The following is a 24,517-nucleotide window of genomic DNA, read 5'->3' as shown; positions in this document are numbered from 1 at the left end:
TTGTTTCCTTTTAAAATTAAATTCCATGGACCTGCGCTGTGGTGTAGTGAGTAAAGCCGCTGCCTGCAGTGCTGGCATCCCAAACAGATGCCGGTTCCAGCCCCGGCTGCTAAACTTCCAATCCAGCTCCTTGCTGACGCACCTGGGAAAGCAGGGAAGACCCTGGTTCCTGGATTCAGCCCGGCCCAGCCCTGCCCACTGCAGCCATTTGGGGAGTGAACCACCTGACAGAAGATCTCTCTGTCCCTCCTCTTTCTGTAACTTCACCTTTCAAATAAATAAATCTTTTAAAAAATTGTTTAAATTTACAAGTTTTCCCTAATGCACTCTTCTGTATACTCAACAAATACGTAGTACCTTATTAAAGTCAACAAAGATTCTTTCAACATTTGAGTGTCTAAGACAGAAAAGAAATCCTCCCTAAGAGAATCTTAGATTTTCCAATGTTGGAAAGGAATATTTTTAGAAAGGTTTCTAGCGCATAGAATATGCAATATAATAGATAGCAGATGGCAGATGGGGCAGGGGGGTGGGGGTCGAGAAACAGGAATAACTTTATGGTTACCCAAGGAGCCAGAGAATGTATGTATCAGGAAGGGGCTTACTTGATTTCGCATAACCTAATTGAGATTATTATTATTTTTAAATTCGGGTTTGCGTGCTACTTAACGATAAACATATGGTATGTAAAACACATGCTGGTAGGGTAAATTAATGTACCTCTAACATACATCCGTATTTCATAGCTCCATCCACACAAATAAACCTCCTATGGAAGTGCTATAAAGCAAACACAATTTTGCAAATTGCTTATCACTAGTGGTAGAGCTGATACGCCATTTTCCCATCATTATCCCTGACATTTTACTCACAATGATGATGAGAGGCATTTTCAAATAGAAAATTTCTCCCATGGAACTGATTAATGTGATGAAGTACTGTATAGAAATGAGGGAAAGCACAAAATCTCTGCAATCCCCAACTTTTATCTGTATGCAAATGTCTTCTGTAACAGGAGACTGAAACAAGCTAAATGGGGAACAAGACATTCAGTCAACAAACATTGATTTTGCACCTACTATGCTCCAGGCATCGCCAGGGAACAGAGGGAATACGATCAGAGCACTTGCATCTTCACAAGTCTCTAGGGACTGTGCCAGATTCAGCGTCAGGATCTGAAAGGGTCTCAGGTGCACTGGGGGCTCCATCAACCGGCTTGCATCACCGCAATAAGGTCTTTTTTGTTTTTGTTTTTTTGACAGGCAGAGTGGAGAGTGAGAGAGACAGAGAGAAAGGTCTTCCTTTGCCGTTGGTTCACCCTCCAATGGCTGATCCGAAGCCAGGAGCCAGGTGCTTCTCCTGGTCTCCCATGTGGGTGCAGGGCCCAAGGACCTGGGCCATCCTCCACTGCACTCCCGGGCCACAGCAGAGAGCTGGCCTGGAAGAGGGGCAACCAGGATAGAATCCGGCGCCCTGACTGGGACTAGAACCCGGTGTGCCAGCGTCGCAAGGCGGAGGATTAGCCTATTGAGCCACGGCGCCGGCCAGCAATAAGGTCTTTAAGTCGTAGTCCCACTACTCCATACAACCTAGTTAAAAGTATTACATAATAGCTTCCTCCTGTTCACTCAAAACCCCTGTTGTATATTTACTATAGACTGAGTTCCCTACATTTCAGTTGCCATCTTTTTATCTACATTAATTTTCCAGAAATTTCTGGCAAAATATCTTCATTTCTGATTGTAAACCTAAGCTTGAAAAAGTTTCCTACACAGGCTTACTTTATTTTTTTTTCTAATTTTTATTTATGAATGCATTTTTACATAGTTACAACTTTAGGAATACAGGGGTTCTTTCTCCCCATACCACCCCGCCCTCGGCTCCCATCCCACCTCCCTCTCCCATCTCCGTCTTCATTATGGTTCATTTTAGTATGACTTTATATACAGAGGACTAACTCCATGCTAAGCACAGACTTCAACAATTTGCACCCACGTACACACACAACATATACAGTACAGTTTGGGGAGAGAATTTGCGGTCGATTCTCGAATTACAACTCAACAGGGACAGAGGTCCTACATGGGGAGCAAGTGCACAGTGACTACTGTTGTTCCTTTAACAATTACCACTCTTTTTTTTATTACATCAGTGATCATCCTGAAGTAGGCAGGCATTCAGGCTAAAATTGATCAGATTTGTGAACTGGAAGACCATGCCTTTGCCACGCCCCTGTGCAGCCTCATTCCCCTACCTGGCCACACCTGGATGCCCACCAGCCAATCAGGTTAATTAACCACTCCCTTTTGGAAGTGGGTTAAAAGCCCCACCACCACCCCGCCTCTAGCCAGGAGGGGGCTTGCTGTAGCCCCGTGCCTCCATATTAGGCAAGAATCCTCTTGGGGATTTAGTAATCCTCGGGGATTTAGTAATAAGCCCATGGTGAAATCGTATGGCACCCCAAATTCCAGTAGCATATGTGTCACCCCAGATAGCATTTCTAGGGAACTTTAAGGGGCCACATTTTAGTGTAGATTTTAGGGGGTCTTTTCTGATTTCAATCCGAGGCTCTTGCCATGGGCTGCCAAGGCTATGGAAGCCTTTTGTGACCATAGACTCCACCGGTATTTGGACACGGCCATAAGCAAAGTGGATGTTCTCTTCTCCCTTCAGAGAAGAGTGTCTCCATCTTTGATGACCCTTTCTTTCCTCTGAGGTCTCATAGAGATCCTCCGTGTAAGATATTTTTCATCACAGAGTCTTGGCATTCCATGCCTGAAATGCTCTTGCAGGCTTTTCAGCCCGACCAGGAAGACAGGCTTACTTTAGAAAAGAACAGTTTGGTAAAAAAACAAAGGGTTCTACCTTAACTCTCAGGACAATTGTCCCACATTCAAACAGAAACAAGAGTACAATGTTCAAGGTGTGAGATCATCTCATTAAGATATGGTAAATACAGGCCATTGTCTGTCCCCTGCCAGACATCACTAATCAATCATGATATTAGTTGTCATTGAATCTCAACAAATTCTCCAGGAAGTCACTAACAATTTATCAGACTAGGTACTAAAAGTGAAACTTATCTGCCATTCCCTCTCTAGTTCAATCAGTTGATTTCATAGGCAAGGAAACAGAGACCTGGAAAGATAAAGTGACCTCCTCCCAGATTAAACAGCTTCTAAGAGGCAGAGCCAGCACTCTGACTCTGACTCTGACTCGGAATCAGAATTTCTCTTCATTATCACATTCCTCCTAATCTGCCCTTAATAAAGCTCTGGTCTTTCTAGGCCTTTGATATAACCATTTTATCCTGCACTCATCAAGTGCTTTATCACTGAAAAGCCTGCATAATTTATACCCTGTGAAGATTTCCAGCATTTCTACCCTCCTCTTACCTGAAAAGTATTTCCGAAAGAGACTTAGTGATTTGGGGCGTCTGACTGCATTGTGGTTTGGGGACTTATAATCATCTTAGGCAAGGTCAGAAAAAAAGCCTAATCAAGGTCTATAGGAAAAGTCTGTGAAGGAGACAGGAGCCCTTCAGATTTTTCATTTGATGAAGAAGGCTAATGTAATAGAAAAAAAAAAGTATCATAAAATGAAGTTAAAGTAACACAAGAAAGAAAAAGAAGAAAGCAAAAGGTTCAGAGAAGAATAATAATAGGTTCAGGAAAATTTTCAAAAATTTAAAAAAACTAAAATAGAAAAATCACCAAAGGGGTGTTACAACAAATAATATTTATAAATACATTTACATTTATAAATCTTTTTCTCCAACATGAGCATGTAATTGGCAGTGCCATTCTTAACTTTTAATAGCAATCATGAAAACTTTTTTTTTGATAGATTTTATTCTCATTTTCATTTCAGAGGTTGGCTTTCTTTTTCTTTTTTTTTTTTTTTTTTTTTTTTTTTTTTTTAAACAGGCAGGCAGAGTGGGCAGCGAGAGAGAGACAAAGAGAAAGGTCTTCCTTTACCGTTGGTTCACCCCCACAATGGCCGCTGCGGCCGACGCACTGTGCTGATCCAAAGCCAGGAGCCAGGTGCTTCTCCTGGTCTAGCATGCGGGTGCAGGGTGAGGTTGGCTTTCACTTTATGAAAAAAAACTTTCACCCATCAGACACACATGATCCAGTGAGAACCTCTGTCCACCAACACACTGACTTGTACAATTATTTTCAATAAGCTTAGACTTTGCAACAACTTCCAGAGCTGGAGTTCTGGTGTAATGCCTTGAGCCCCCACTTGAGATGCCCACATCCTATATCAGAGTGAGTAGCATCAAGTCCCACCTCTGCTTCTGATCCAGCTTCCTGCTAATGTACAATCTAGGAAGATAGATGATGGCCCAAGTAGTTGAGTTCCTGCTACCCATGTGGGAAACCAGGACTGAGTTCTGATCTCCTGACTTCGACCTACGATAGCCCTGTTGCAGGTATTTGGGGAGTGAGCCAGTGGATGCAAGATCTCTGTCTTTCAAATAAAAACAAAATAAATAAACTAAAACAACTACAATATTTCTAAACATTCTTTTCTAAGAAACACAGGCCATCTAACAAGCAATAGTTGGTCACTCCACATTCATCTCTCTCAGCCATGGTGTTTTTTTTTTTTTTGTTTGTTTGTTTTTTTTTTTTTTTTAGATTTTTAAGTATTTATTTGAGAGGTAGAGTTACAGTGAGAGGGAGTGACAGAGAGAGGTCTTCCATCTGCAGGTTCACTCCCCAGATAGTCACAACAGCTGGAGCTGGGCAGATCTGAAGCTGGGAGCCTGGAGCTTCTTCTCGGTCTCCCATGAGGGTACAGGGGCCCAAGCACTTGGGCCATCCTCCACTGCTTTCCCAGGCCATAGCAGAGATCTGGATTGGAAGAGGAGCAGATGGGACTAGAACCGGTGCCCATATGGGATGCTGGCACTGCAGGCCTCCGCTTTAGCCCCCGCAGCCATGGTATTCTACATCTGCCTTCTTGTGCCCCTCTCCAGCTCATACTCTTGCCCACAGTTAAAAGGCTCTTCTCTAAATGTGTGTGCAATGGTTTCTGAGGGGGTTTGTGTTATGCAATTTTAATGTCTCGGAGGCTATATATATATAAAAAGGACCTGAGTTTTACCCCACCTTGGGACTGAGTGACAGCAATGCCTATGACAGTAAACTTTGCACTGACCATGCGCTAAGGACTGAGCTAAGCATTTTCATGTAATAACTCATAAAACCTTAAAACCTCATGAGACAGATATATTATCACTGTACTCATTGGTCAGATACAATGAGCTTCAAACAGGTCAAGTAAGTAGCAGAATCAGGATCAACACCCACTCCAGAGTTCCTACTCTTTTGTGCTCAGCTACTCAATGGACATGTTTGAGGCACCTCTTGTACGCCAAGCATTGCACTAAACGGTTAGTCCCCGCCAAAGACAGCAGTGCTGCTGGAAGGTGGAACCAGCTTACTCAGTTAACATCTTTAGGATATATCAGCTCTCTGAATATTGCAAATGCCAATACTGGAAGCGTCCCTTAGATAAGAACCAGAAAACTGGATGCCCTAAAAAGGACCATAAACCAGTTTTGAGAAGAGTTATGGCAAAGACTTTGCCTGAAGCAGAGCTCGAGAAGCCAGGATTAAAATGAATGGTGCTACACATATTTGGAAAGGAGTCTGTCAATATGTCTCCACAGCCATAAACAATCCATTAAGTTTGATAAAGTAACCTCTATCTTAGAGATCTACTTTAAGGAAGTTATGTAAAATGTGGAAAAACCACAGGCAAGAAAGATGTTTATAGCAGTGTTACTTATAGTACCTTCAAGGGAGAAGCAACCTATAGTCCAAAAAGGGAATGATAACACAGCCTGTCAATGAAACAATGTAAAGTTTATTAAAAGCATAAAGATCAGGAGATTACCTTTAAAAATATTTACTTAATGTAAGACCTTGTGAAGAGAGCAGAATTAAAAATTGTCTCTTATAATTATGAATACATAAAACATACCATTAAAATATTGAAAGTAAATACTTCAAATGTATAAAAACTTGCTGTTTGGGACAGAATTACAGGTAGGGAATTACCCTTCATTTTTGGTAACACTGTCTCTGAGAATTTCAAAAAATTCTCATAACTATATATAACTTTAAGATTAGAACCAAGAGCTGGCTTGCAACAACTAGCGCAGACACTGACAGTTCTAGGACTGAAAAGTCTGAAGCCAATGTTCAGAGAACTGTCACTGCAGAAAGAGGAAGCAGAGACCACCCAGTGATGGCCACAACACGCTTAACTGCAGACCCCAAGGAAACAAACACAAGAAAGCACACATGAAGTCCAGGAACAACCTTGATGGACAGAGCAGAGCTACTGGGGACACAGGCCTCTGCTCTTACTGGGCACACAGGAAACACGACAGGCAGTGCAATGAGGGAGGAGGTCTACTCCTGGCATCCTCTGAGTGACAACCTGAACAGGGGCTGACTTTTATACAACCTCTGAATACACAAACCAGTGTTCACAATGATGAAAGATTCAGTCAGTCGGTCCGAAACCTAGGCTGCCCATCACAATCACTAGGAAGCCTGGTGAAAATGTGTTACTTCCAGTTTTGTCTCTGATTTTGCGTAGGTTTCGTCTGGGACTCAGGAATCCACATTTTTAATAAGCACCCGAGGGATGACTAATTAGGAACTACTGAACTAAGCTGAGTACGGGATAATTTCAGTGTTTATTACTGAAACACTGTATATCATTAACTAAAATCAGTGGGAAGTCTTATCAGAATATTTATTTAAGCAGAATATCCATTCCTCAAGTAGGTCAGAAAACAGAATTATTTACTATACCTGATAATCCAGCATGGCAAAGCTTGGGAAAAACTGACAAATTCGGGATTCAAAAAAATAGGGGAAAATCCAGAAAATGGGTAGTTCTTTGTCATCTAGTGGAACACAAAAATGGGGAAATAAAATTAGAACATCAACTTGACATTAAAGAAAAAACAAAAATTATAATTGGAAAGCAGACAGCTATAACAGGAAAATTTCTGGTATCAGAAACTGCAATTGTTCAATACACCGACATCTCATACAAAAATAATGTCTACCAGAGTGCCGCTGACAAGCTGACCTTTACGAAAGGTGAACAGAAAGAGTAGCCTACGTCTACACGTAGCTATAGACAGTACGTAAAAGTTATCCTGGGGCCGGCACCCTGGCGTAACAGATAAAGCCACCGCCTGCAATGCCGGCACCCCATACAGGCACTGGTTCGAGTCCTGGCTGCTCTTCTTCCAATCCAGCTCTCTGCTATGGCCAGGGAAAGCAGCAGAGGATGGCCCACGTCCTTGGGCCCTTGCACCCGTGTTGGAGACCCAGAAGAAGCTCCTGGCTTCGGATCAGTCCAGCTCAGGCTGTTGCGGCCATCTGAGGAGAGAACTAGCGAATGGAAGACCTCTCTCTTTCCCTCGATCTCTCTCTCCGCCTCTGTAACCCTGTCTTTCATAACATAAATAAATAAATCTTTTTTTTTAAAAAGTAATCCTTATATGTTTATTACCATAGCCCATATAAAGTCAAAGATATTAACAAAAAAGTAGAAAACAGGAAGAGTATTACTGTGAAGCAAAAGCGGTCAGGGTGTCACGGACGAAGGCTGGACTGTATAGCAGAGGCCTGGGGTCCACATCCCGGCTCTGCCTAGATTCACCGTGTAGGATTTCACATGAATCAATCCTTGCTGAATCACTGAAGATTCTTAGTCAATCTTATCAAAATTAGTTCACAAGATGCAGGGACATAACTATTATTTAGAGAGCAATAGAGGCCAAGTTAAGTACTATGCTAAATTCCTTCTGTACTCTGTCTCCTTACAATAACCCCTAGAGTCAGATACTAATAATCCCACGTTATAGATGGTGAATCTGAATCGCAACTCATCAGGTTCACGGAGCTCAGAAGTGGCAGAATGGGAATTCAAGTCCATAAAACTCTTTATTGCTTCCCCGATAACTCCGACTTTATCCACTGATTAGTGGACGTAAGAACAGCCAATAAGTGAGACACTTAACAATATGAGTCCCCTTGTAGATTTTGTTTGCATTCTGTTCCCAAGGTGCACTATTTATGTAGCACAATTAAGCAGAAGCTGGATCACACGTGCCTGATACAATATATCAACTCGGAAGCTGGAAACTATCTAAAAAAAAAAAAATGAGTGTAACAACTAATTAGATCATTAAATAAAACACTCTGAAGTCCTAAGCCACTTTAAACTGAATAATAACTGCCAGCTATTAACCCTCCTCGAGGGCCGGGGAGTCTGTGTGACACTAGCAGTCACTGTTAGCCTCTGGGACTTCCAACCTCCACACGCAGCGCCTGGCAAAGTCTGGAGCTCTGGGTTGGGTGGCCTCTTAAGAGTCCTGGGAAAAACTGCAGGAACACGGGAAGTACGGTCCCTGGGACAGAGATGCCTGCCTTGTTCATTAATATATCTGCAGTATCTAACAGTGCCTGGCACGTACCTGCCTTGTTTACTAATCTATCCGCAGTATCTAACAGTGCCTGGCACCTATCAGCCACTCAGTAAATATTTACTGAATGAACGCAAGCAGTTCACTGGTATTCTTCATAATGTCTCACTATCCCCTCCAAAAAACAAATATTTTACCTTCATCCCATTTTTACAATGCATGATTAGGATAATACAAAGTGTATCATGGTAATGAAGTTTGCCACATCATCAACGAGTCTGTTTTTGAAACAGAAGAAACCAGGACATGTACATTCTATCAGTGCTGTGATTCACTGAACTCAGCCAATATTTGACAGGAAGTAGATACACAGATACATGTTTAGTTTGCAGTAAGTAATAAATTACACACCTTGGCTTTGACCTTCTTTCCACATAGCAATTAACTTCTTGAATGTAACAGCCAGAGGTTCAACCAAGCCACCAAAAGGAGGATCTGTCACCATGATGACTCCCTCTCCTTTATCTTCCTGTAAAAACGCTCTGCATACTTCAAGGGCAGCCTAGAACAAACCAAAATCTGTTTCTACATCAGGCCTGGAGGAAGGCACCCACTCTGGAGAATACCTTAGATTCCTCAGACCCAGTTTCACTCTTGGCCCTGGCGACTTTCCCAAGTCCTCCTGCCACCACAGGGTCCCTCTGCAACAGCTAAAGCCTCTTTTAGCCTCCGTAAGATTTTATCTTTGGGTTCCTTGATAAGCGGGCTTTTAAAATTGCAAATGCAAACACCATCACTATCAGAGGGCCACACATGTCAACCGGTTAAATTAAAAACTAAATTTAGTAACCTAAAAGGGAGAAACTCATTATCCATGAAAAACTATCTAAAACATTAAATTCAACAAACAGAACAAACAGAAACCTGAGGACACCGAGAGGAGTAAGACATATTTTCTTCCATCTGTTTCACCCACCACTGTGAATTCAGCTGAGTAACAGCCACAAATTGCCAGTTAAACATGGACGTGCTTTTGAGTGTCAAGTAAGTGACAGGCATATTTGAACATGCACAGCAAGTAAATACGGGAAAGTTCACAGATGACAAAACTTATCCAGTCCATTGCTATTAACAACATTTTCCCAACAGGCTGGTTTCAGTGTTTTAGTAATTACAAAGCTAACATTAACAAGGATTTTTATCATCTTTTACTTTGAGTGAGTCAGTCTACTGACTTGGGAAGAGTTTTCAAGTACTCATCTATAAAAGGGAATCAACACAGTGTACAAAATGGCACAAGATTTTTAAAGTTTAATAGAATTTTAAACTTTAATAAGCCTGTATGTACTTTATAATAAAATATACATTATTCTACTACTAAATCAATTTAGAAGACCCAACTGAAGAGAGAAAAAAATGACAACATCCCAATTCTTTCCCTCGGAGCGTCTTTATTAACTTCCCACTGGACTCCTACTGCAGAGGATGGTGTGTCAAGAAGGTTAATCATTTTTCAAGTGTTCCTGGCACTTTCTTAACCTGCTTACATTAGCAAGGACTTAAAGCACAGATGACAATATTGAAAACTTTCAAACTCCTTAGAAATAAAAGTATAAAAAAAGAAAAATGACAAGCTAAGGATGCCTGAGTCCCGAGCCTAGTGTAAAATGTATTAAAGCAGGGCATGAGAAAGGCCAAGAAGCTAAGATGCCCACTTCTCACAGCAGGGTGCTGAGTCTGACTTCCTGCTCCAGGTCCTGATTCCAGCTTCCTGCTAACGTGGACCCTGGGAGCCTGCAGCTATGGCTCAAGCAGTTGAGTCCCTGCCGTCCACGTAGGAGACCCGAACTGAGTTCCCAGGTCCCAGCTTCAGTGGAGCCACAGCCTGGCCATGGCAGGCATTTGGGGACTAAACCAGTGGGTGGGGGAGGTCTGTCTGTAGCACTTTCTGCCTTTCAAATAAGCAACCTAAAAAACATTTGTTTGTAAGAGCATTATACTTGACCTTAGCCAAAAGGCTGAGAAGCCTTAAATATGTATTATTTCCAGGTAAGAAACATGGTATAACGGACCGCCACAAGTTGCCAAGGGTGCTAATGCTGACTGCCCGTGGGAAACAGGTGCTTGCATGTACTTGTTGACAGTAACTCGACTTGTTCCTTCACCTCCGTTTTCACGATAAAACAGCTTGGCATTTTAACTGGCCATCCTCTGTACATACATAAACCCCGCTTTACCATCAGGCATATGACATTCATTTACTACCCTGAAGACTGCATGATTTTCTATGAGAAAATCCCACTCAAGGAACACCTGCTTTCTAACCCAGGGATCTGTACAGTGCATAGGGACTGAGACAGTCTCACATCCTCCAGAGTGCCCTTGACAGACTCAGAGGCACCCAGTAGACACTGAAATACTTGGTGACTGAGCAGTACACAGTAAATCCCTCCTAAAAACTTGAGTCAGGGAGTAGGGCAGACAGTGCAATCATTAGAACAATAGTCTACTGTAGATTATCTCCACAGCTGCAGTGCTAGAAGCTGCTGCTAAAATACAGTCAGGAAAGCCTAAGCTGAAAGGCTGATTTCCCCTGGAAAAGATACGGTGGAGCCATTTATTCTACCCTCAGAAAGTTAATTCCATAAACTTTCAATAATAAGTTACAAAGCCGGCATTGTGGCACAGCGGGTTAAGCTGCCACCTACAATGGTTTGGGTCCCGGATGCTCCACTTCTGATTCAGCTCCCTGCTAGTGCACCTGGGAAAGCAGTCTATGGTGACCCAAGTACTTGTGCACCTGCCACCCATGTGAGAGACCCAGATGGAGTTCTCTCTGCCTCTGCTTCTCTGTAGCTCTGCCTTTCAAATAAATAAATAAAAATCTAAAAACAAACAAACAAAAAAGCAGCTCCAACTCCCTCACCTACTACTGCCAGTAAAGTAGTGATACAGACCCTACTACTTCCTGACCCTCCCCTGAGCTCAAAGCCTGGACACTCCCACTTCATATCCCACCAGCTTCACAAACTCAATCTTTCCAAACTTCCCTGCCCTCTGTTTTAAAGACTAAAATTCAAACCCAGGCCACACCACCAAGTCAGCAGTGGCTTCTTCCCCAAGGGCACTTGACACATTTCCTTGTTTCTATCTGTGCAATGCCTGCACAACCCACTTCTCTTTTTCTCGCTGCCTCCAGCCTAGCTGAGAAGTCCCTCAAGATGCACTGCCAAGTTTCACCTCCCTGCTCTCCTTGAATTCATCTCATCTGTTCTCAAGTCGAGGGATCTTAACCACATAAAGACCCACAGGAAACAGGGAGACGCTGGAATTCTACCTGCTGTTTATTTCAATGCTTGGTTTTAATAGCTATCACACTACGTCATACATATCCCAACACTAGACTGATTTAAATGGCAGGAATGCTATGATTATACTAAATCAGGAGGCTCATTTTTCAATCCCAACCAACAATTTAGCATTTGTTTTCACTTCCTGAATGCTTACTTAGTCTTGCTTGGCTTTATTCTATCATTAGCAAATAAATATATAGTGAAGCACGGTTCACAATTTTTAAAACTGTATATATGCACATATCTATGGGTATGCTTCACGTTGTGTTGTTGATAATTTCAAAACATTTTTGGGGGCTGGCGCTGTGGCACAGTAGGTAAAGCTGCTGCCTGTGGTGCAGGCATCGCATATGGGCTGGTTTGAGTCCTGGCTGCTCCACTTCCAATCCAGCTCTCTGCTATGGCCTGGGAAAGCAGTAGAAGATGGCCCAAGTCCTTGGGCCCCTGAACCCATGTGGGAGACCCAGAAGAAGCTCCTGGCTCCTGGCTTCAGATCAGCCCAGCTCCGCCACTGCAGCCATTTGGGGAGTGAACCAGTGCATGGAAGACCTCCCCCCCCCCCCCTATATTTCTCTCTCTGCCTCTGCCACTCTGTAACTGACTTTCAAATAAATAAATAAATAAATCTTTAAAAAATTTTTTTTGGTCAGCACCGTGGCTCAATAGGCTAATCCTCCACCTGCGGCGCCGGCACCCCAGGTTCTAGTCCCGGATTCTGTCCAGCAGCCATTGGAGGGTAAACCAACGGTAAAGGAAGACCTTTCTCTCTGTCTCGCTCTCTCACTGTCCACTTTGCCTGTCAAAAAAATAAATAAATAAAAATAAAAAATAAAAAAAAAATTTTTTTGACCAACCTCCTATCAAATGTGATTACTTGGCTTGGTTATATATTGCATTTTGTAAAAGGACTGATAAAGAATTCAACTTAGGAGTAGGAATACAAATATCAGATCTGCTACATTTTTAATTCTCAGTAACATTATTAATTATTTAAATTAAATTTAAATTAAATTTAAAATAAATTAATTATTTAAATAATTTTAATGGCCAGTGCCGCAGCTCACTAGGCTGATCCTCCACCTGCAGCGCCAGCACACCGGGTTCTAGTCCCGGTTGGGGCGTCAGTTCTAGTCCCGGTTACTCCTCTTCCAGTCCAGCTCTCTACTGTGGCCCGGGAGTGCAGTGGAGGATGGCCCAAGTGCTTGGGCCCTGCACCCTCATGGGAGACCAGGAAGAAGCACCTCGCTCCTGGCTTCAGATTGGCGCAGAGCACCAGCTGTAGCGGCCATTTGGGGAGTGAACCAACAGAAAAGGAAGACCTTTCTCTCTGTCTCTCTCTCTCACTGTCTAACTCTGCCTGTCAAAAAAAAAAATAATAATAATTTTAACAATCGTTTAATTCTGCTGTTTTTAAAGGTACTTTAATAAAAGTCTTAATTTTTGGAGCGGTTTTGGGTTCACAAAGATTTGCCATAGACCCCCCCCACCCTGCTCACACACATGCACTTAATATAATATGGGAAACCTCCAAGAGGAGACATGACCTTGTTGGAAGATGAGAGAGAGTTGGAGGAACGGACTTGGAACAGAGCTCTGAAAGATGAGTAGAAGTTGGTATGGATGGCAAATAGAAAGAAACAGCCAGAGAGAAGAAGCATGGGCAAAGGCCCCACGATGGAAAGGCATCCGGCAGGTTGGACAGGAGAGCTACGTGCCCTGAGCACAAACAGCAAAGAGGAGAAGAGGGAGAGGACAGGCTGGAAACAGGCAGCAAGCGTCAGACCACAATAGTCCCACGGGCCTGGTGAGAATGTGGCCTGTTCCAAAGGCTGCAAAAATTCATGGAATGGGAATAAAACAGTCACTTCCACCTGCTCAGTAAACATTCAGTGAATGAACAAAAACAAACACTAATAAATGGTAGAAAAACACAAAGGAGGTACTTGTTTGCTAAAACAACTGAAGAAAGAGATAATGGTCATAATTCTTACCTTTCCATCAAAGAAATGATGATTAAACATGTTATAATGACAAAAGCTGTCTTCCAAATAGAACTGTGAATACCTGTAAAATAATTCATTTCTGCAGTCACTTGTTCAGTCACAGATATACAGTAAATAACTACACTCTGAGCTGAAATTTAAAGCTATGGAATCACATCTTTAACCAAATAAACTTAATCACTCTTTAGTTTTCTGAAATAAAGAATATTTCCCAAAATTTTCAGGGAATCTGTAATAGTGAATAAATAATGAACTTAAATTATTTCTCCAATCTTGATAAACCAGAGGTAAAACTATATTCACATATAAAATACATGTATTACTTACATTATGCAATGTAAGCTTGCAATGGGTTAGCAATTAAAATATATCTTTCATGGTTAATAATTTTAAGGAAAACACTAAATCAACATTCTTGCCTAACAGCTGTTAATTATTTTCTTCTGTAGTAAACATAAAAAGAAGTATTTAATACAAAGCTTTTCTTGTTTGATGCAAATTAAATAAAATATGCCTCCTAGTATAAAAAGAAAAAAATTGGTATTTCATATGTATTAAATTTGTGCCAGAAAGAGGAATATTTGTTTACAAAACTTCTTTAAAATACCAACAGTGAAACAAAGTACAAACTTTGGATATTAGCATTTTTATAAATTTTTGCTAATTTCTTAGGCAAAACTCATATAGCACATTATCGTTTAAATCTGCATTTATTTGATTGCTACAAGACTGAGTTTTCTGTATTTCTTAACTATTTTTGTGCTTTCCATCTGCATATTTTCCTCATTTATGTATATGGGTCTTAATGACTTTTTTGCAGGTTTCTGGGTTTTTCATGTATTTCAGTAGGATTTGAACTTGGATTACTTCACTATGAAAACTCCACATATTAATCATACCACCATTCTTGGAAATTCATAACCTGGTGGAAGAGTGGGAAAAACAAAACCAGGAACACGTCTTTACATATACGACAGTGCTCACCATTCTCAGTATAGTATCTGTTAATATCACTTAAGAACTGTTTAACACATCTGCTGATCTTATAAAACATAAATTTGCACTGAAGGAATAAATAAAAAGTTTGGATAACTAAAAATGTGTAAACTATATATTGTAATCTAATGAACTTCCCAGAAACTGTGGGGGCAATGTCAATTATTATGAATAAGTAAATATGTCTTCTTGGTTAACTAAATTTCAATGACCTGATTTTTAACAAAAGCACATCAATGCTATTGCATCCATGGGTGAACTATCACTTGAGGGTTCTCCTCTCTCCTCTATTGCTTGATGAATGCAAATAAAGTAAAATAAAATTCTTTTTTAACACAACAATCAGTTTTAAAAATTAAAAGAGAAATTGTGATTTACATAAATTTCAGCACATCACACCTGTCCAACAAAATATTCTAGGCAGCCTGTGTGCAGAGCCAGAGAGCAAACAAAGCCAAGATTTCAGTTCTGAATTTTCATCAACTACAAACAAGGGAGCAAAATTATTCATATTTTTAAATTATGAAAAGTCACTCAACACTGCCCTCTTAAAATGAAATTGTCCACAAAGAATTATTCTCTCCATTGAATAAAGCAAACAAAACCAATCAGAAATGCATGCACTTGAAAACTGCTCAAAAGGACATCCATTTAATTTGGTCATTCATTCTCTTTAAATGAGAGCCAGTTACTGAGTTTGAAACATGCCCTGCACACAAGAAATGTAATCAAGAGCTGAATAAAATTAGTTCATAAAATAAACCTAAGAAATTCACTTTTTGATATAACTTTATTAGGATAATAGTTTGCCAGATAGTTTCACATCTTTATGCTAATTTCGGAGCACACAGAAATCCCTCTTAGCAAATGTTAACTTCATATCTTAACCCCCCTGAGAAGGAAATTTACAGCACGTCGACATGAAACACTGAGTTGATGCAGTTCTGTAGCCTCCAGAAGACTTTTCTAGGGCAGTGAGATACCACAGTCAAGCTCCAGAATAACGATTCACTGCCATTCTCCACCACACAGGAATCTGCTCCTGATATAACTGTGGTGTTTGCAAGAAAATCTGAACCAACCAGTACCCCATCAGACTGTAAATACAGGCTACAGCCTGAGCTCTCATTCTGTTAACTAATGCATTTCAATAAACCAGCTCTCTCTTAATATCTAACGTTGACCCTCCACAGAACTCAGCAACAGCTGATGAAAAAACTGAGGCACAATCTCTCAAAAAGAACACCACCAACTTTTGTTTGCAATGAATGCAGAGAAGTTCAAATATATGTAAAAGGAAAAGAAATATCAATATATTACATAAATTATGAATTTATAAAATTTATTACAAATTTTAAATTTATGTAATAAACAGAGAAGTTCATATGTGTGTGTATATATATAAAGAAAATAAGTATCACTATATTCCATGAATTACAAAATAACTTTATCCACATTCTCTACCTTTATCAGCGGACTATATCTAAGAAGGGTAAAGACATAAGGCATGGCATTAAAGGTGAAATAGTGAAGGGGCTATATTAACCTTTAAATTTAGAAGTAAATCAGACAAGATGTAAAAAGTTCTAGTGATTAGTTAGAAACAATGTAAACATACTTAACACTACTAAACTGGACAATTTTAAATGGTTAAAATGCTAAATGTCCTCTGTATTCCAGCACAATTTTCTTAAAAAGTAAATCAGGACAATGGCAATAAACACTACATACTGAAATTAAGGAATTTCACTTATAATAGCACTAGTAAGAACAAAACATCTAGAAATAAATTTAACAAAAGAAGTATAGGACTGGTACATTAAAACTATAAAATACTATTTTAAGAAATTAAGAAAAACCTAAATAAATGGAAAGACAGCCCATGTTCACAGACCAGAAAAATTAATAAAGATGGCAACATTACCCAAATTCATCTCCAAATTCAATGTAATCACTGTAAAGAATCCAGCTGGCTTTTTTATACAATAGAAAAACTGATCCTAAAATTTACAAAATTCAAGAAACCCAGAATAGGCAAAACAATATTGAAAAAGACAAAGCTGAAACACTCACACTTCTCAACTTCAAAATTTACAATAAAGCAACAGTAATCAAGACTGTGTTGAACTGACATCAGGATAGACATGGATCGATGGAATAGAACTGAGAATCCAGAAATAAATGCATACTTCTAAAGTCATTTCATTTCTAATAAGATACCACAATAGTTCAATGGGAAAATAATAATTTTGTCTATAAATGGTGATGGGCAACTGAATATACTTATGCAAAAGAATGAAGTGGGACCCCTACAAGAGAGAAAACGCCACACGAGGAGACAGAGAGAAGGCAGCCAAAGGGCACGTGGGAATTAACTTCTTGAGCAACTGTCAAGGAGAGAGAAATCAAATCCACTGAAACTTTAATCTTGGATTTCCAGCCTCCATAACTATGAGGGAATAAATTTCTGTTATTTAAATTTTTAGTATTTTGTTACCCAAGAGATCTGATAACATATGTTCACATAAAACTTAAACACAAATAGTTAAAGCAGCGTTAGTCATAACAGTCACAAAGTAGAAGCAACCCAAATGTTCATCAACTGATGGATGAATAAACAAAATGCAGGGGCCGGCGCTGTGGTGTAGCAGGTAAAGCTGCCACCTGCAGTTGCAGCATCCCTTACGGGCGCCAGTTCAAGTGCCGGCTGCTCCACTTCCTATCCAGCTCTCTGCTATGGCCTGGAAAAGCAGTAGAAGATGACTCAAGTGCTTGGGCCCCTGCACCCACGTGGGAGACCCAGAGGAAGCTCCTGGCTTCTGGCTTCGGGTCTGCGCAGCTTCGGCCGTTGCAGCCAATTGGGGAGTAAACCAGTGGATGGAAGCGCGCTCTCTCTCTCTCTCTCTCTCTCTCTCTCTCTGCCTCTCCTTCTCTCTCTGTGTAACTCTGACTTTCAAGTAAAATAAATCTTTAAAAAAAAAAGTATATTACTCAACCAACCAAACAAACAAAAGAATACAAATACATGCTACAATACAGATAAACCTTGAAAACATTCTGAGAGAAATCAGACACAAAGACCACATATTACATGATTAGACTTATATGAAATATCCAAATTAGTTTGCCTAATTTGAAGAAAGAAAGAAAGCAGACTGATGTTTACCAAAGGCTAGGGATAGGAGAGATGGGGAGAGATTGTTCACTGAGAGAAGGCTTGTTTCAAAGGTCATGAAAATGTTCTGGAATTACACAGTGACGATGGAAGTAAAACCTTGTGGATATACTAAAACCATTATTTTATGCATGTGAAGTACATTTCAATTTTTACAAAAGAAATATGCTTGAAATACAACAAGAGGGAAAAAAGACTATATATTATGAATTTACTTTTTCCAGTGTTATATGCATAAAAAGGTTTTTTAAAAATCCAGAATGCTTTGAATGGCAAAATTAAAGATCATTTTTCCTTAAAATAAAAAAAACGTAAACCAAGGATGCCTGTGACTTGAACAAATTCTGCGAGAAGCCGCACTATGATTTTTCCAAATTTCCTTCTGCATACATCAGTCCAGAACAACCAGCCTGAAGACAACTTGTCTTTAATGAAATCAGAATCATTCCATGACTTCTGATGTAACTTCAAACAACTATACCATCAGAAAGATAACACTGTACCATTCTTACTGACATAAGTAAAAGTGCCAGAGGCAGGAATCTGAGTGTTGCTGACAGCTGTATATTTCAGTGTAATTCAGTTAGGGCATCTGACTTTCTGTTTCTCTAGCACTTACATTCCATTTTCTTCAGCCAAACACCTTTTTTCTACCCCATGTGGCTTCTCAGTGGCTGGTCAGACCACAGTAATTGCTCTGGAATGGGTACGTGACCCCCACCAAACTAATCAGAGTACTCTACAGAGTACGGCCCAGCGCCAGCCATTGCTGCCATCTGGGGAGTGAACCAATGGACGGAGGACCTTTCTCTCTGTCTCTCCCTCACTGTCTGTAACTCTACCTCTCAAATAAGTAAATAAGATCTTTAAAAGAAAATTATCTGAAGAGAAAATCAGACAGAAAGATCCCATATTATACAAATTTATTTACACAGCATATTCAGAACATGGAAATCCATGGGGATAGAAGCAGTTGCCAGGGAGAGTGAATACAGGGTCTCCTTTCAGTGTGATGGAAACATTAGAAGTAGGACAGTCAACAGCAGTGAGTACACACCAAAGCCCACTGGAATACGCACTTTAATATGGTGAATGTTACGTGAATTGTATCCACTTCATTAAAGAACTGGAATTTTAAAGAAGTCAGTACTTGGGTTTTCAATCTGCCAAGGATCCCTCATGACAAGTGGATGTTAGTAAAGTATGCTGGTCGGTTAACATGGGATGAGTGATTAAGAAGGAATGAGAAAGTATAGGTAATTCCCGAGAATCCTAGAGGCATATATTAAGCAATGTCAAGTAGACTTGGAAAACCAAAGAAAAATAAATTATAAAAGCTATTCTTTCTGGGGCTGGTGTTGTGGCGTAATGGGTAAATCCACTGTCTGTGTCGCCAGCATCCCATGTGGTTGGTCGTTAGTGTCCCAGCTGCTCCACTTCTGATCCAGTTCCCTGCTAATGACCTGGGAAAGCAGTGGAGGATGCCCTAAGTGTCTGGGCCCCTGCACCCACGTGGGAGACTCAGATGAAGTTCTTGGCTCCTGGCTTCAGCCTGGCCCGGCACTGGCTATTGCACACATCTAGGGAGTGTGAACCAGCAGATGGAAGATTTCTCTCACCGTCTCTCCTCTTTCTGTAACTCTGATTATCAAATAAATAAGTCTTTGAAAAAAAAAGCTATGGGTTTTAATATAACATTTTAAAATGATCTGACTTTAAGTTGTTTTTTATTTTTATTTTTTTGACAGGCAGAGTGGACAGTGAGAGAGAGACAGAGAGCAGAGAGAAAGGTCTTCCTTTGCCGTTGGTTTACCAGATGGCATGCTGCAGCCGGCACACTGCGCTGATCTGAAGCCAGGAGCCAGGTGCTTCTCCCGGTCCCCCAAGCGGGTGCAGGGCCCAAGTACTCGGGCCATCCTCCACTGCACTCCCTGGCCACAGCAGAGAGCTGGCCTGGAAGAGGGGCAACTGGGACAGAATCTGGCACCCCGACCGAGACTAGAACCTGGTGTGCCGGCGCCGCAGGCAGAGGATTAGCCTATCGAGCCATGGCGCCAGCCTTAAGTTTATTTTTATTTATTTGAAAGGCAGAGAAACAGTGAGACAGAGAAAAAGAAATACAGCATGAGAGATCTCACATCAGTTGGTTGTCTGCCTAAATACCCACTATAGCTAGGGCAGGGCCAGGTCGAAACCAGGAGCCAGAAACTCCATGTGGGTCTCCCTCGTCAATGGAAGGGGCCCAAATGCTTGAGACATCATCTGCCGCCATTCAGGTGAGCATTCCCAGGAAACTGCCAGTAGCAGAGGCTGAACTCAACCCCAGGTGCTCTGACATGGGATGCAGGCATCCCACGGTGCAGCTTAACCCACTCTGCCACAACTCTCACCCCTGTCTACACTGGGGGGAAAAGCATATTTAATTTCAGAGATATTCTCCAACAAATATTGGAACACTGTCCAAATAGACTCTATCAGAGCTAAATAAAAAGAAACACAAGCCTGGGGTGAGGGCTGTAGAACAGGTTAAGATATCACTGAGGCCGGCGCCGCAGCTCACTAGGCTAATCCTCCGCCTTGCGGCGCCGGCACACCAGGTTCTAGTCCCGGTCGGGGCGCCGGATTCTGTCCCGGTTGCCCCTCTTCCAGGCCAGCTCTCTGCTGTGGCCAGGGAGTGCAGTGGAGGATGGCCCAAGTACTTGGGCCCTGCACCCCATGGGAGACCAGGAGAAGCACCTGGCTCCTGCCATCGGATCAGCGCGGTGCGCCGGCCGCAGTGCACCGGCCGCGGCGGCCACTGGAGGGTGAACCAACGGCAAAGGAAGACCTTTCTCTCTGTCTCTCTCTCTCACTGTCCACCCTGCCTGTCAAAAAAAAAAAAAAAAAAAAAAAGATATCACTGAGATACTCATGTCCCACATCAGAGAATCCCATCTCTGCTTCTGATCCAGCTTCCTGCTAATGCATCCTGGGAGACAGCAGATGATGGCGCAAGTGCTTGGACCCCTGCCACCCACATGGGAGAATAGGATGGGGTTCCAGGCTCCTGGCTTCACCCTGGCCAACCCTGGCTGTTGTGGGCATTCCAGGGATGAATCAGTGAATAGAAAATCCATCTCCCTCAATCTCTCTCTCTCTTCTCCTTTCTCTCTCCCCATATTGCTCTGCCTTTCAAGTACAAGAAAAAATTAAATAAAACAGGGCTGGCACTGTGGCGTACCACTGTAGTGTAGCAGGTAAAGCCACTGCCTGCAGTGCCAGCATCCCCTATGGGCACCGGTTCGAGATCTGGCTGCTCCATTTCTGATCCAGCTCTCTGCTATGGCCTGGGAAAGCAGCAGCAGATGGCCCAAGTCCTTGGACCCCTGCATCCGCATGGGAAGACCAAGAGGAAGCTCCTGGCTTCTGGCTTCTGGCTTCAGATTGGCTTTGGATGCAGCCAACTGGGGAGAGAACCAATGGATAGAAGACCACTCTCTCTCTCTGCCTCTCCTTCTCTCTCTTTGTAACTCTGACTTTCAAACAAATAAATAAATCTTTAAAAAATAAATAAAACTTGGAGCTGGCATTGTGGCATAGCAGGTTAAATTTCCAACTGTGATGCTGGCATCCCATATGGCTGCTGGTTGGAGACCCAACTGCTCCACTTCCCATCCTGCTCCCTGCTAATGTGCCTGGGAAAGCAGCAGAAGATGCCCAAGTGCTTGGCTCCATGCATCCACATGGGAGACCCGGAAGAAGCTCCCAGCTCCTGGCTTTGGCCTGGCCCAGCCCCGGCCATTGCAGCCATCTGGGGAGTGAACCCTCAGATGGGAGATATCTTTCTTTATCTCTCTGTAACTCTGCCTTTCAAATAAAAGAAAATTAAAAACAAGAAAAAATAAATAAAATTAAACATTATAAAAAGAAACACAATCCTGATTCCTTCAGTGCATTCAAAAACATGTGAAAGACGCTAAGAATACAGTGTCCTCTAAACTCACCATGAACTCTTGGAATTCAACTACAAAATCTAGGAAGAGTATTGCAAAGATACAGAATTATGGAGACAGCAGAAGGACAAGTTCACCATCGCATTAGAAATCAAAGCTCTGTGTCTCCTAAATTCCCACCAGATGGGAGATGCAAGACTGTTCCTCGCTCCTCTCACCCACGTTTGTTCCAGCTCAGCAGGTGCAGCTCACTCTGAGCCTCTCCCAGAAAGCACATCCATTTGCTAGTCCGCCGCCCTGGGACCTGTCTATTCCCCAGTTAACACTGCTTTCACTTCAGGTTATGTCCAGTGAAAGACAATACGCACATCGTCTGTAAAACAGATCCGAAGAAACACCTTAGCACACTTCAAAGATCTGATGATGAAACAAAGCCTCAGAAATCTAATGAAATAGGAGTGAGTTCAGGATTATCTTTGAACATGAGTACATGAGAAGAAACTTCATTTCGTAGCAATGAATCTCTAAGTTATAAGCCAGAGACAACTAGATATATTCAGAGATAAAAATCTAGAAAGCACTCTAGCAAGACGGGAAATTGGCTGGAATACAGATGACATGCTGCATTTAGAAGACTAAAAAGGTGCCTCATAATCCACGACTACTTGTAAAAGATAATAACAGCACTGTTAACAGATTATAAACCATGAGATTCAAGAGAAAAATACTAAAAAGAAACCACAGACAATAAAGGAGAATTACCACCTTTTGTAAACATACCGAAAATCAATATCCAATAAAAGGCTTTTAATGTTGGACTTCTTGTCACCTGATGCTGTCAACCTGATCAGTTCATGTAACCTAAAGCAATTAGTGAAAGAAAATTTAATAAGAAATTATAAATGTCATAGACATCAAGTAAACAAACAACAAAACTCACTGATGTTCTGATATTCGATGAAATACTGAAGAGAATTTAGCAGGTATAACAAAAGTCTCAGCTCTGCAAGTATTTTTTAAAGGGCAGAACTTACCATAAACAGAAGTCTAAAATTACAAACAATTTAGAAATAAGATCAGAAAGAATTTTCTATGACGCATCAGAAGGAAATCTATAGCGAATTCTTTCAAACAGACCAAATTGTAACTCTTTAAGGGCCATTCTTTAAGAGAATGCTCCCAGCTTCATGTTGCACCCCACACATACCTACTCAATAGAATTGTCTTACAGTTTATTGACAATGAGAGAATTAAAAAACAAGCAAGGGGCCGGCGCTGTGGCGTAGCGGGTAAAGCCGCCACCTGCAGTGCCGGCATCCCATATGGGTGCCAGTTCAAGTGACAGCTGCTCCTCTTCCGATCCAGCTCTCTGCTATGGCCTGGGAAAGCAGTGGAAGATGACCCAAGTCCTTGGGCCCCTGAACTCATGTGGGAGACCCAGAAGAAGCTCCTGACTCCCGGCTTCAGATTGGCTCAGTTCCGGCCATTGCAGTCACCTGGGGAGTGAACCAGCGGATGGAAGACCTCTCTCTCTCTGTCTCTGCCTCCCTGTAACTCTACCTTTCAAATATATAAATAAATCTTAAACAAAACAAAACAAAACAAAACAAGTGTGTACATACCTTGGTGTTCCAACACACAGTACTCTCCTGAATCCAAGGGTAGAAAGTAGGTCCACCAAGAACTGACAGCTTCTATCAGCAAACAGATACTGGGCATTTGTCTTCTTGTTTTCCAGTGGGTAAAGGAGCTGACTAGGCCTTTTTAACTGGGAGACAGAAATATCACCCAGCACCTCATGCTCACGATGCTTCTCCCAGTCACCTGGTAACAGCAACTGCTGACATCTTTGACAAAACTTTCTCTGAGTCAAGGGCAGCTCAATAAACTTCAAGTACCTGAAGACACAGTAACATACAGAATAATTATTGTAAGTTTACTTTAAAGACAATGCCCGTTTACTATTTTTAGCATCCCAAACGTGTTCTGATTTCCTAAAGAATGCTGCATAAAGAAGCAAAGGAAAGAAAAAGCTGTGGAATGTTGGCTAGAATTCATGTCTGGCTGCATGCCAACAAAGTGGAAAAGAATCAGCAATTTCTTAATTGAGATGCCCTAATTTAGGCACTGAATGAAGATCAATATCATTTAAAATGTGAATATATTACTCACACAACTTAGTAGTAATGGCGACTACTAGCACATTTAAATTTACTGATGAACGCATGTGTTCCAACTTTGGAGCGTTAAACTGCCTGGCTCAGTTGACAGTCACTTTAAAATGAGAAATTAAGATCATTCTTCACTTTCCTACGGCATACTTAGCAAGAAAAATGACCTCCTAAAAGAAAAGATGTTCCTTTAAGGATCCTAGCAGTACTGACTATAAGCTCACCCCAGTTGGCAAGACAATATTCAAAGCCTTAAAAAAGACTATTTTCTTTTTCCATTTTATTAGAGATTATTGTAGAGAAAAAAGTAATCATGCTCAGTATGTTTTAAAAACTGCAGATGTGGGGGGCAGACACTGTAGTGCAGCAGGTTAAAGCCCCAGCCTTCAGCACCGGCATCCCATATGGGCAGTGATTCGAGCC

The 24,517-nt window shown here is 41.5% G+C and overlaps 1 protein-coding gene across 7 annotated transcripts in view; it reads right to left on the bottom strand.

Moving 5' to 3' along the window:
- ZCCHC4 (zinc finger CCHC-type containing 4) overlaps positions 1-24,517 on the bottom strand; it is a 59,950-nt gene that overhangs the window by 16,024 nt on the left and 19,409 nt on the right. For 6 of the 7 annotated variants that reach the window (XR_001795666.3, XR_011386205.1, XM_017350564.3 and 3 more), the window contains exons 4-8: positions 23,546-23,821; positions 22,704-22,784; positions 13,809-13,881; positions 8,876-9,026; positions 6,837-6,931 (exon numbers count right to left, since the gene is read on the bottom strand). Coding sequence is in view for 5 of the 7 variants with exons in the window: in XM_017350564.3 (XP_017206053.2) it covers positions 6,837-6,931; positions 8,876-9,026; positions 13,809-13,881; positions 22,704-22,784; positions 23,546-23,821 (676 nt within the window). In the remaining 2 variants the exon portion in view is untranslated. The remainder of the gene's footprint in view (positions 1-6,836; positions 6,932-8,875; positions 9,027-13,808; positions 13,882-22,703; positions 22,785-23,545; positions 23,822-24,517) is intronic. The other variant, XM_051842243.2, reaches the window with a different exon arrangement.

The sequence above is a fragment of the Oryctolagus cuniculus genome, chromosome 2, assembly GCF_964237555.1.
Source record: "Oryctolagus cuniculus chromosome 2, mOryCun1.1, whole genome shotgun sequence".
Lineage (NCBI taxonomy): Eukaryota > Metazoa > Chordata > Mammalia > Lagomorpha > Leporidae > Oryctolagus > Oryctolagus cuniculus.
This window is presented reverse-complemented; position numbering and strand designations above follow the sequence as displayed.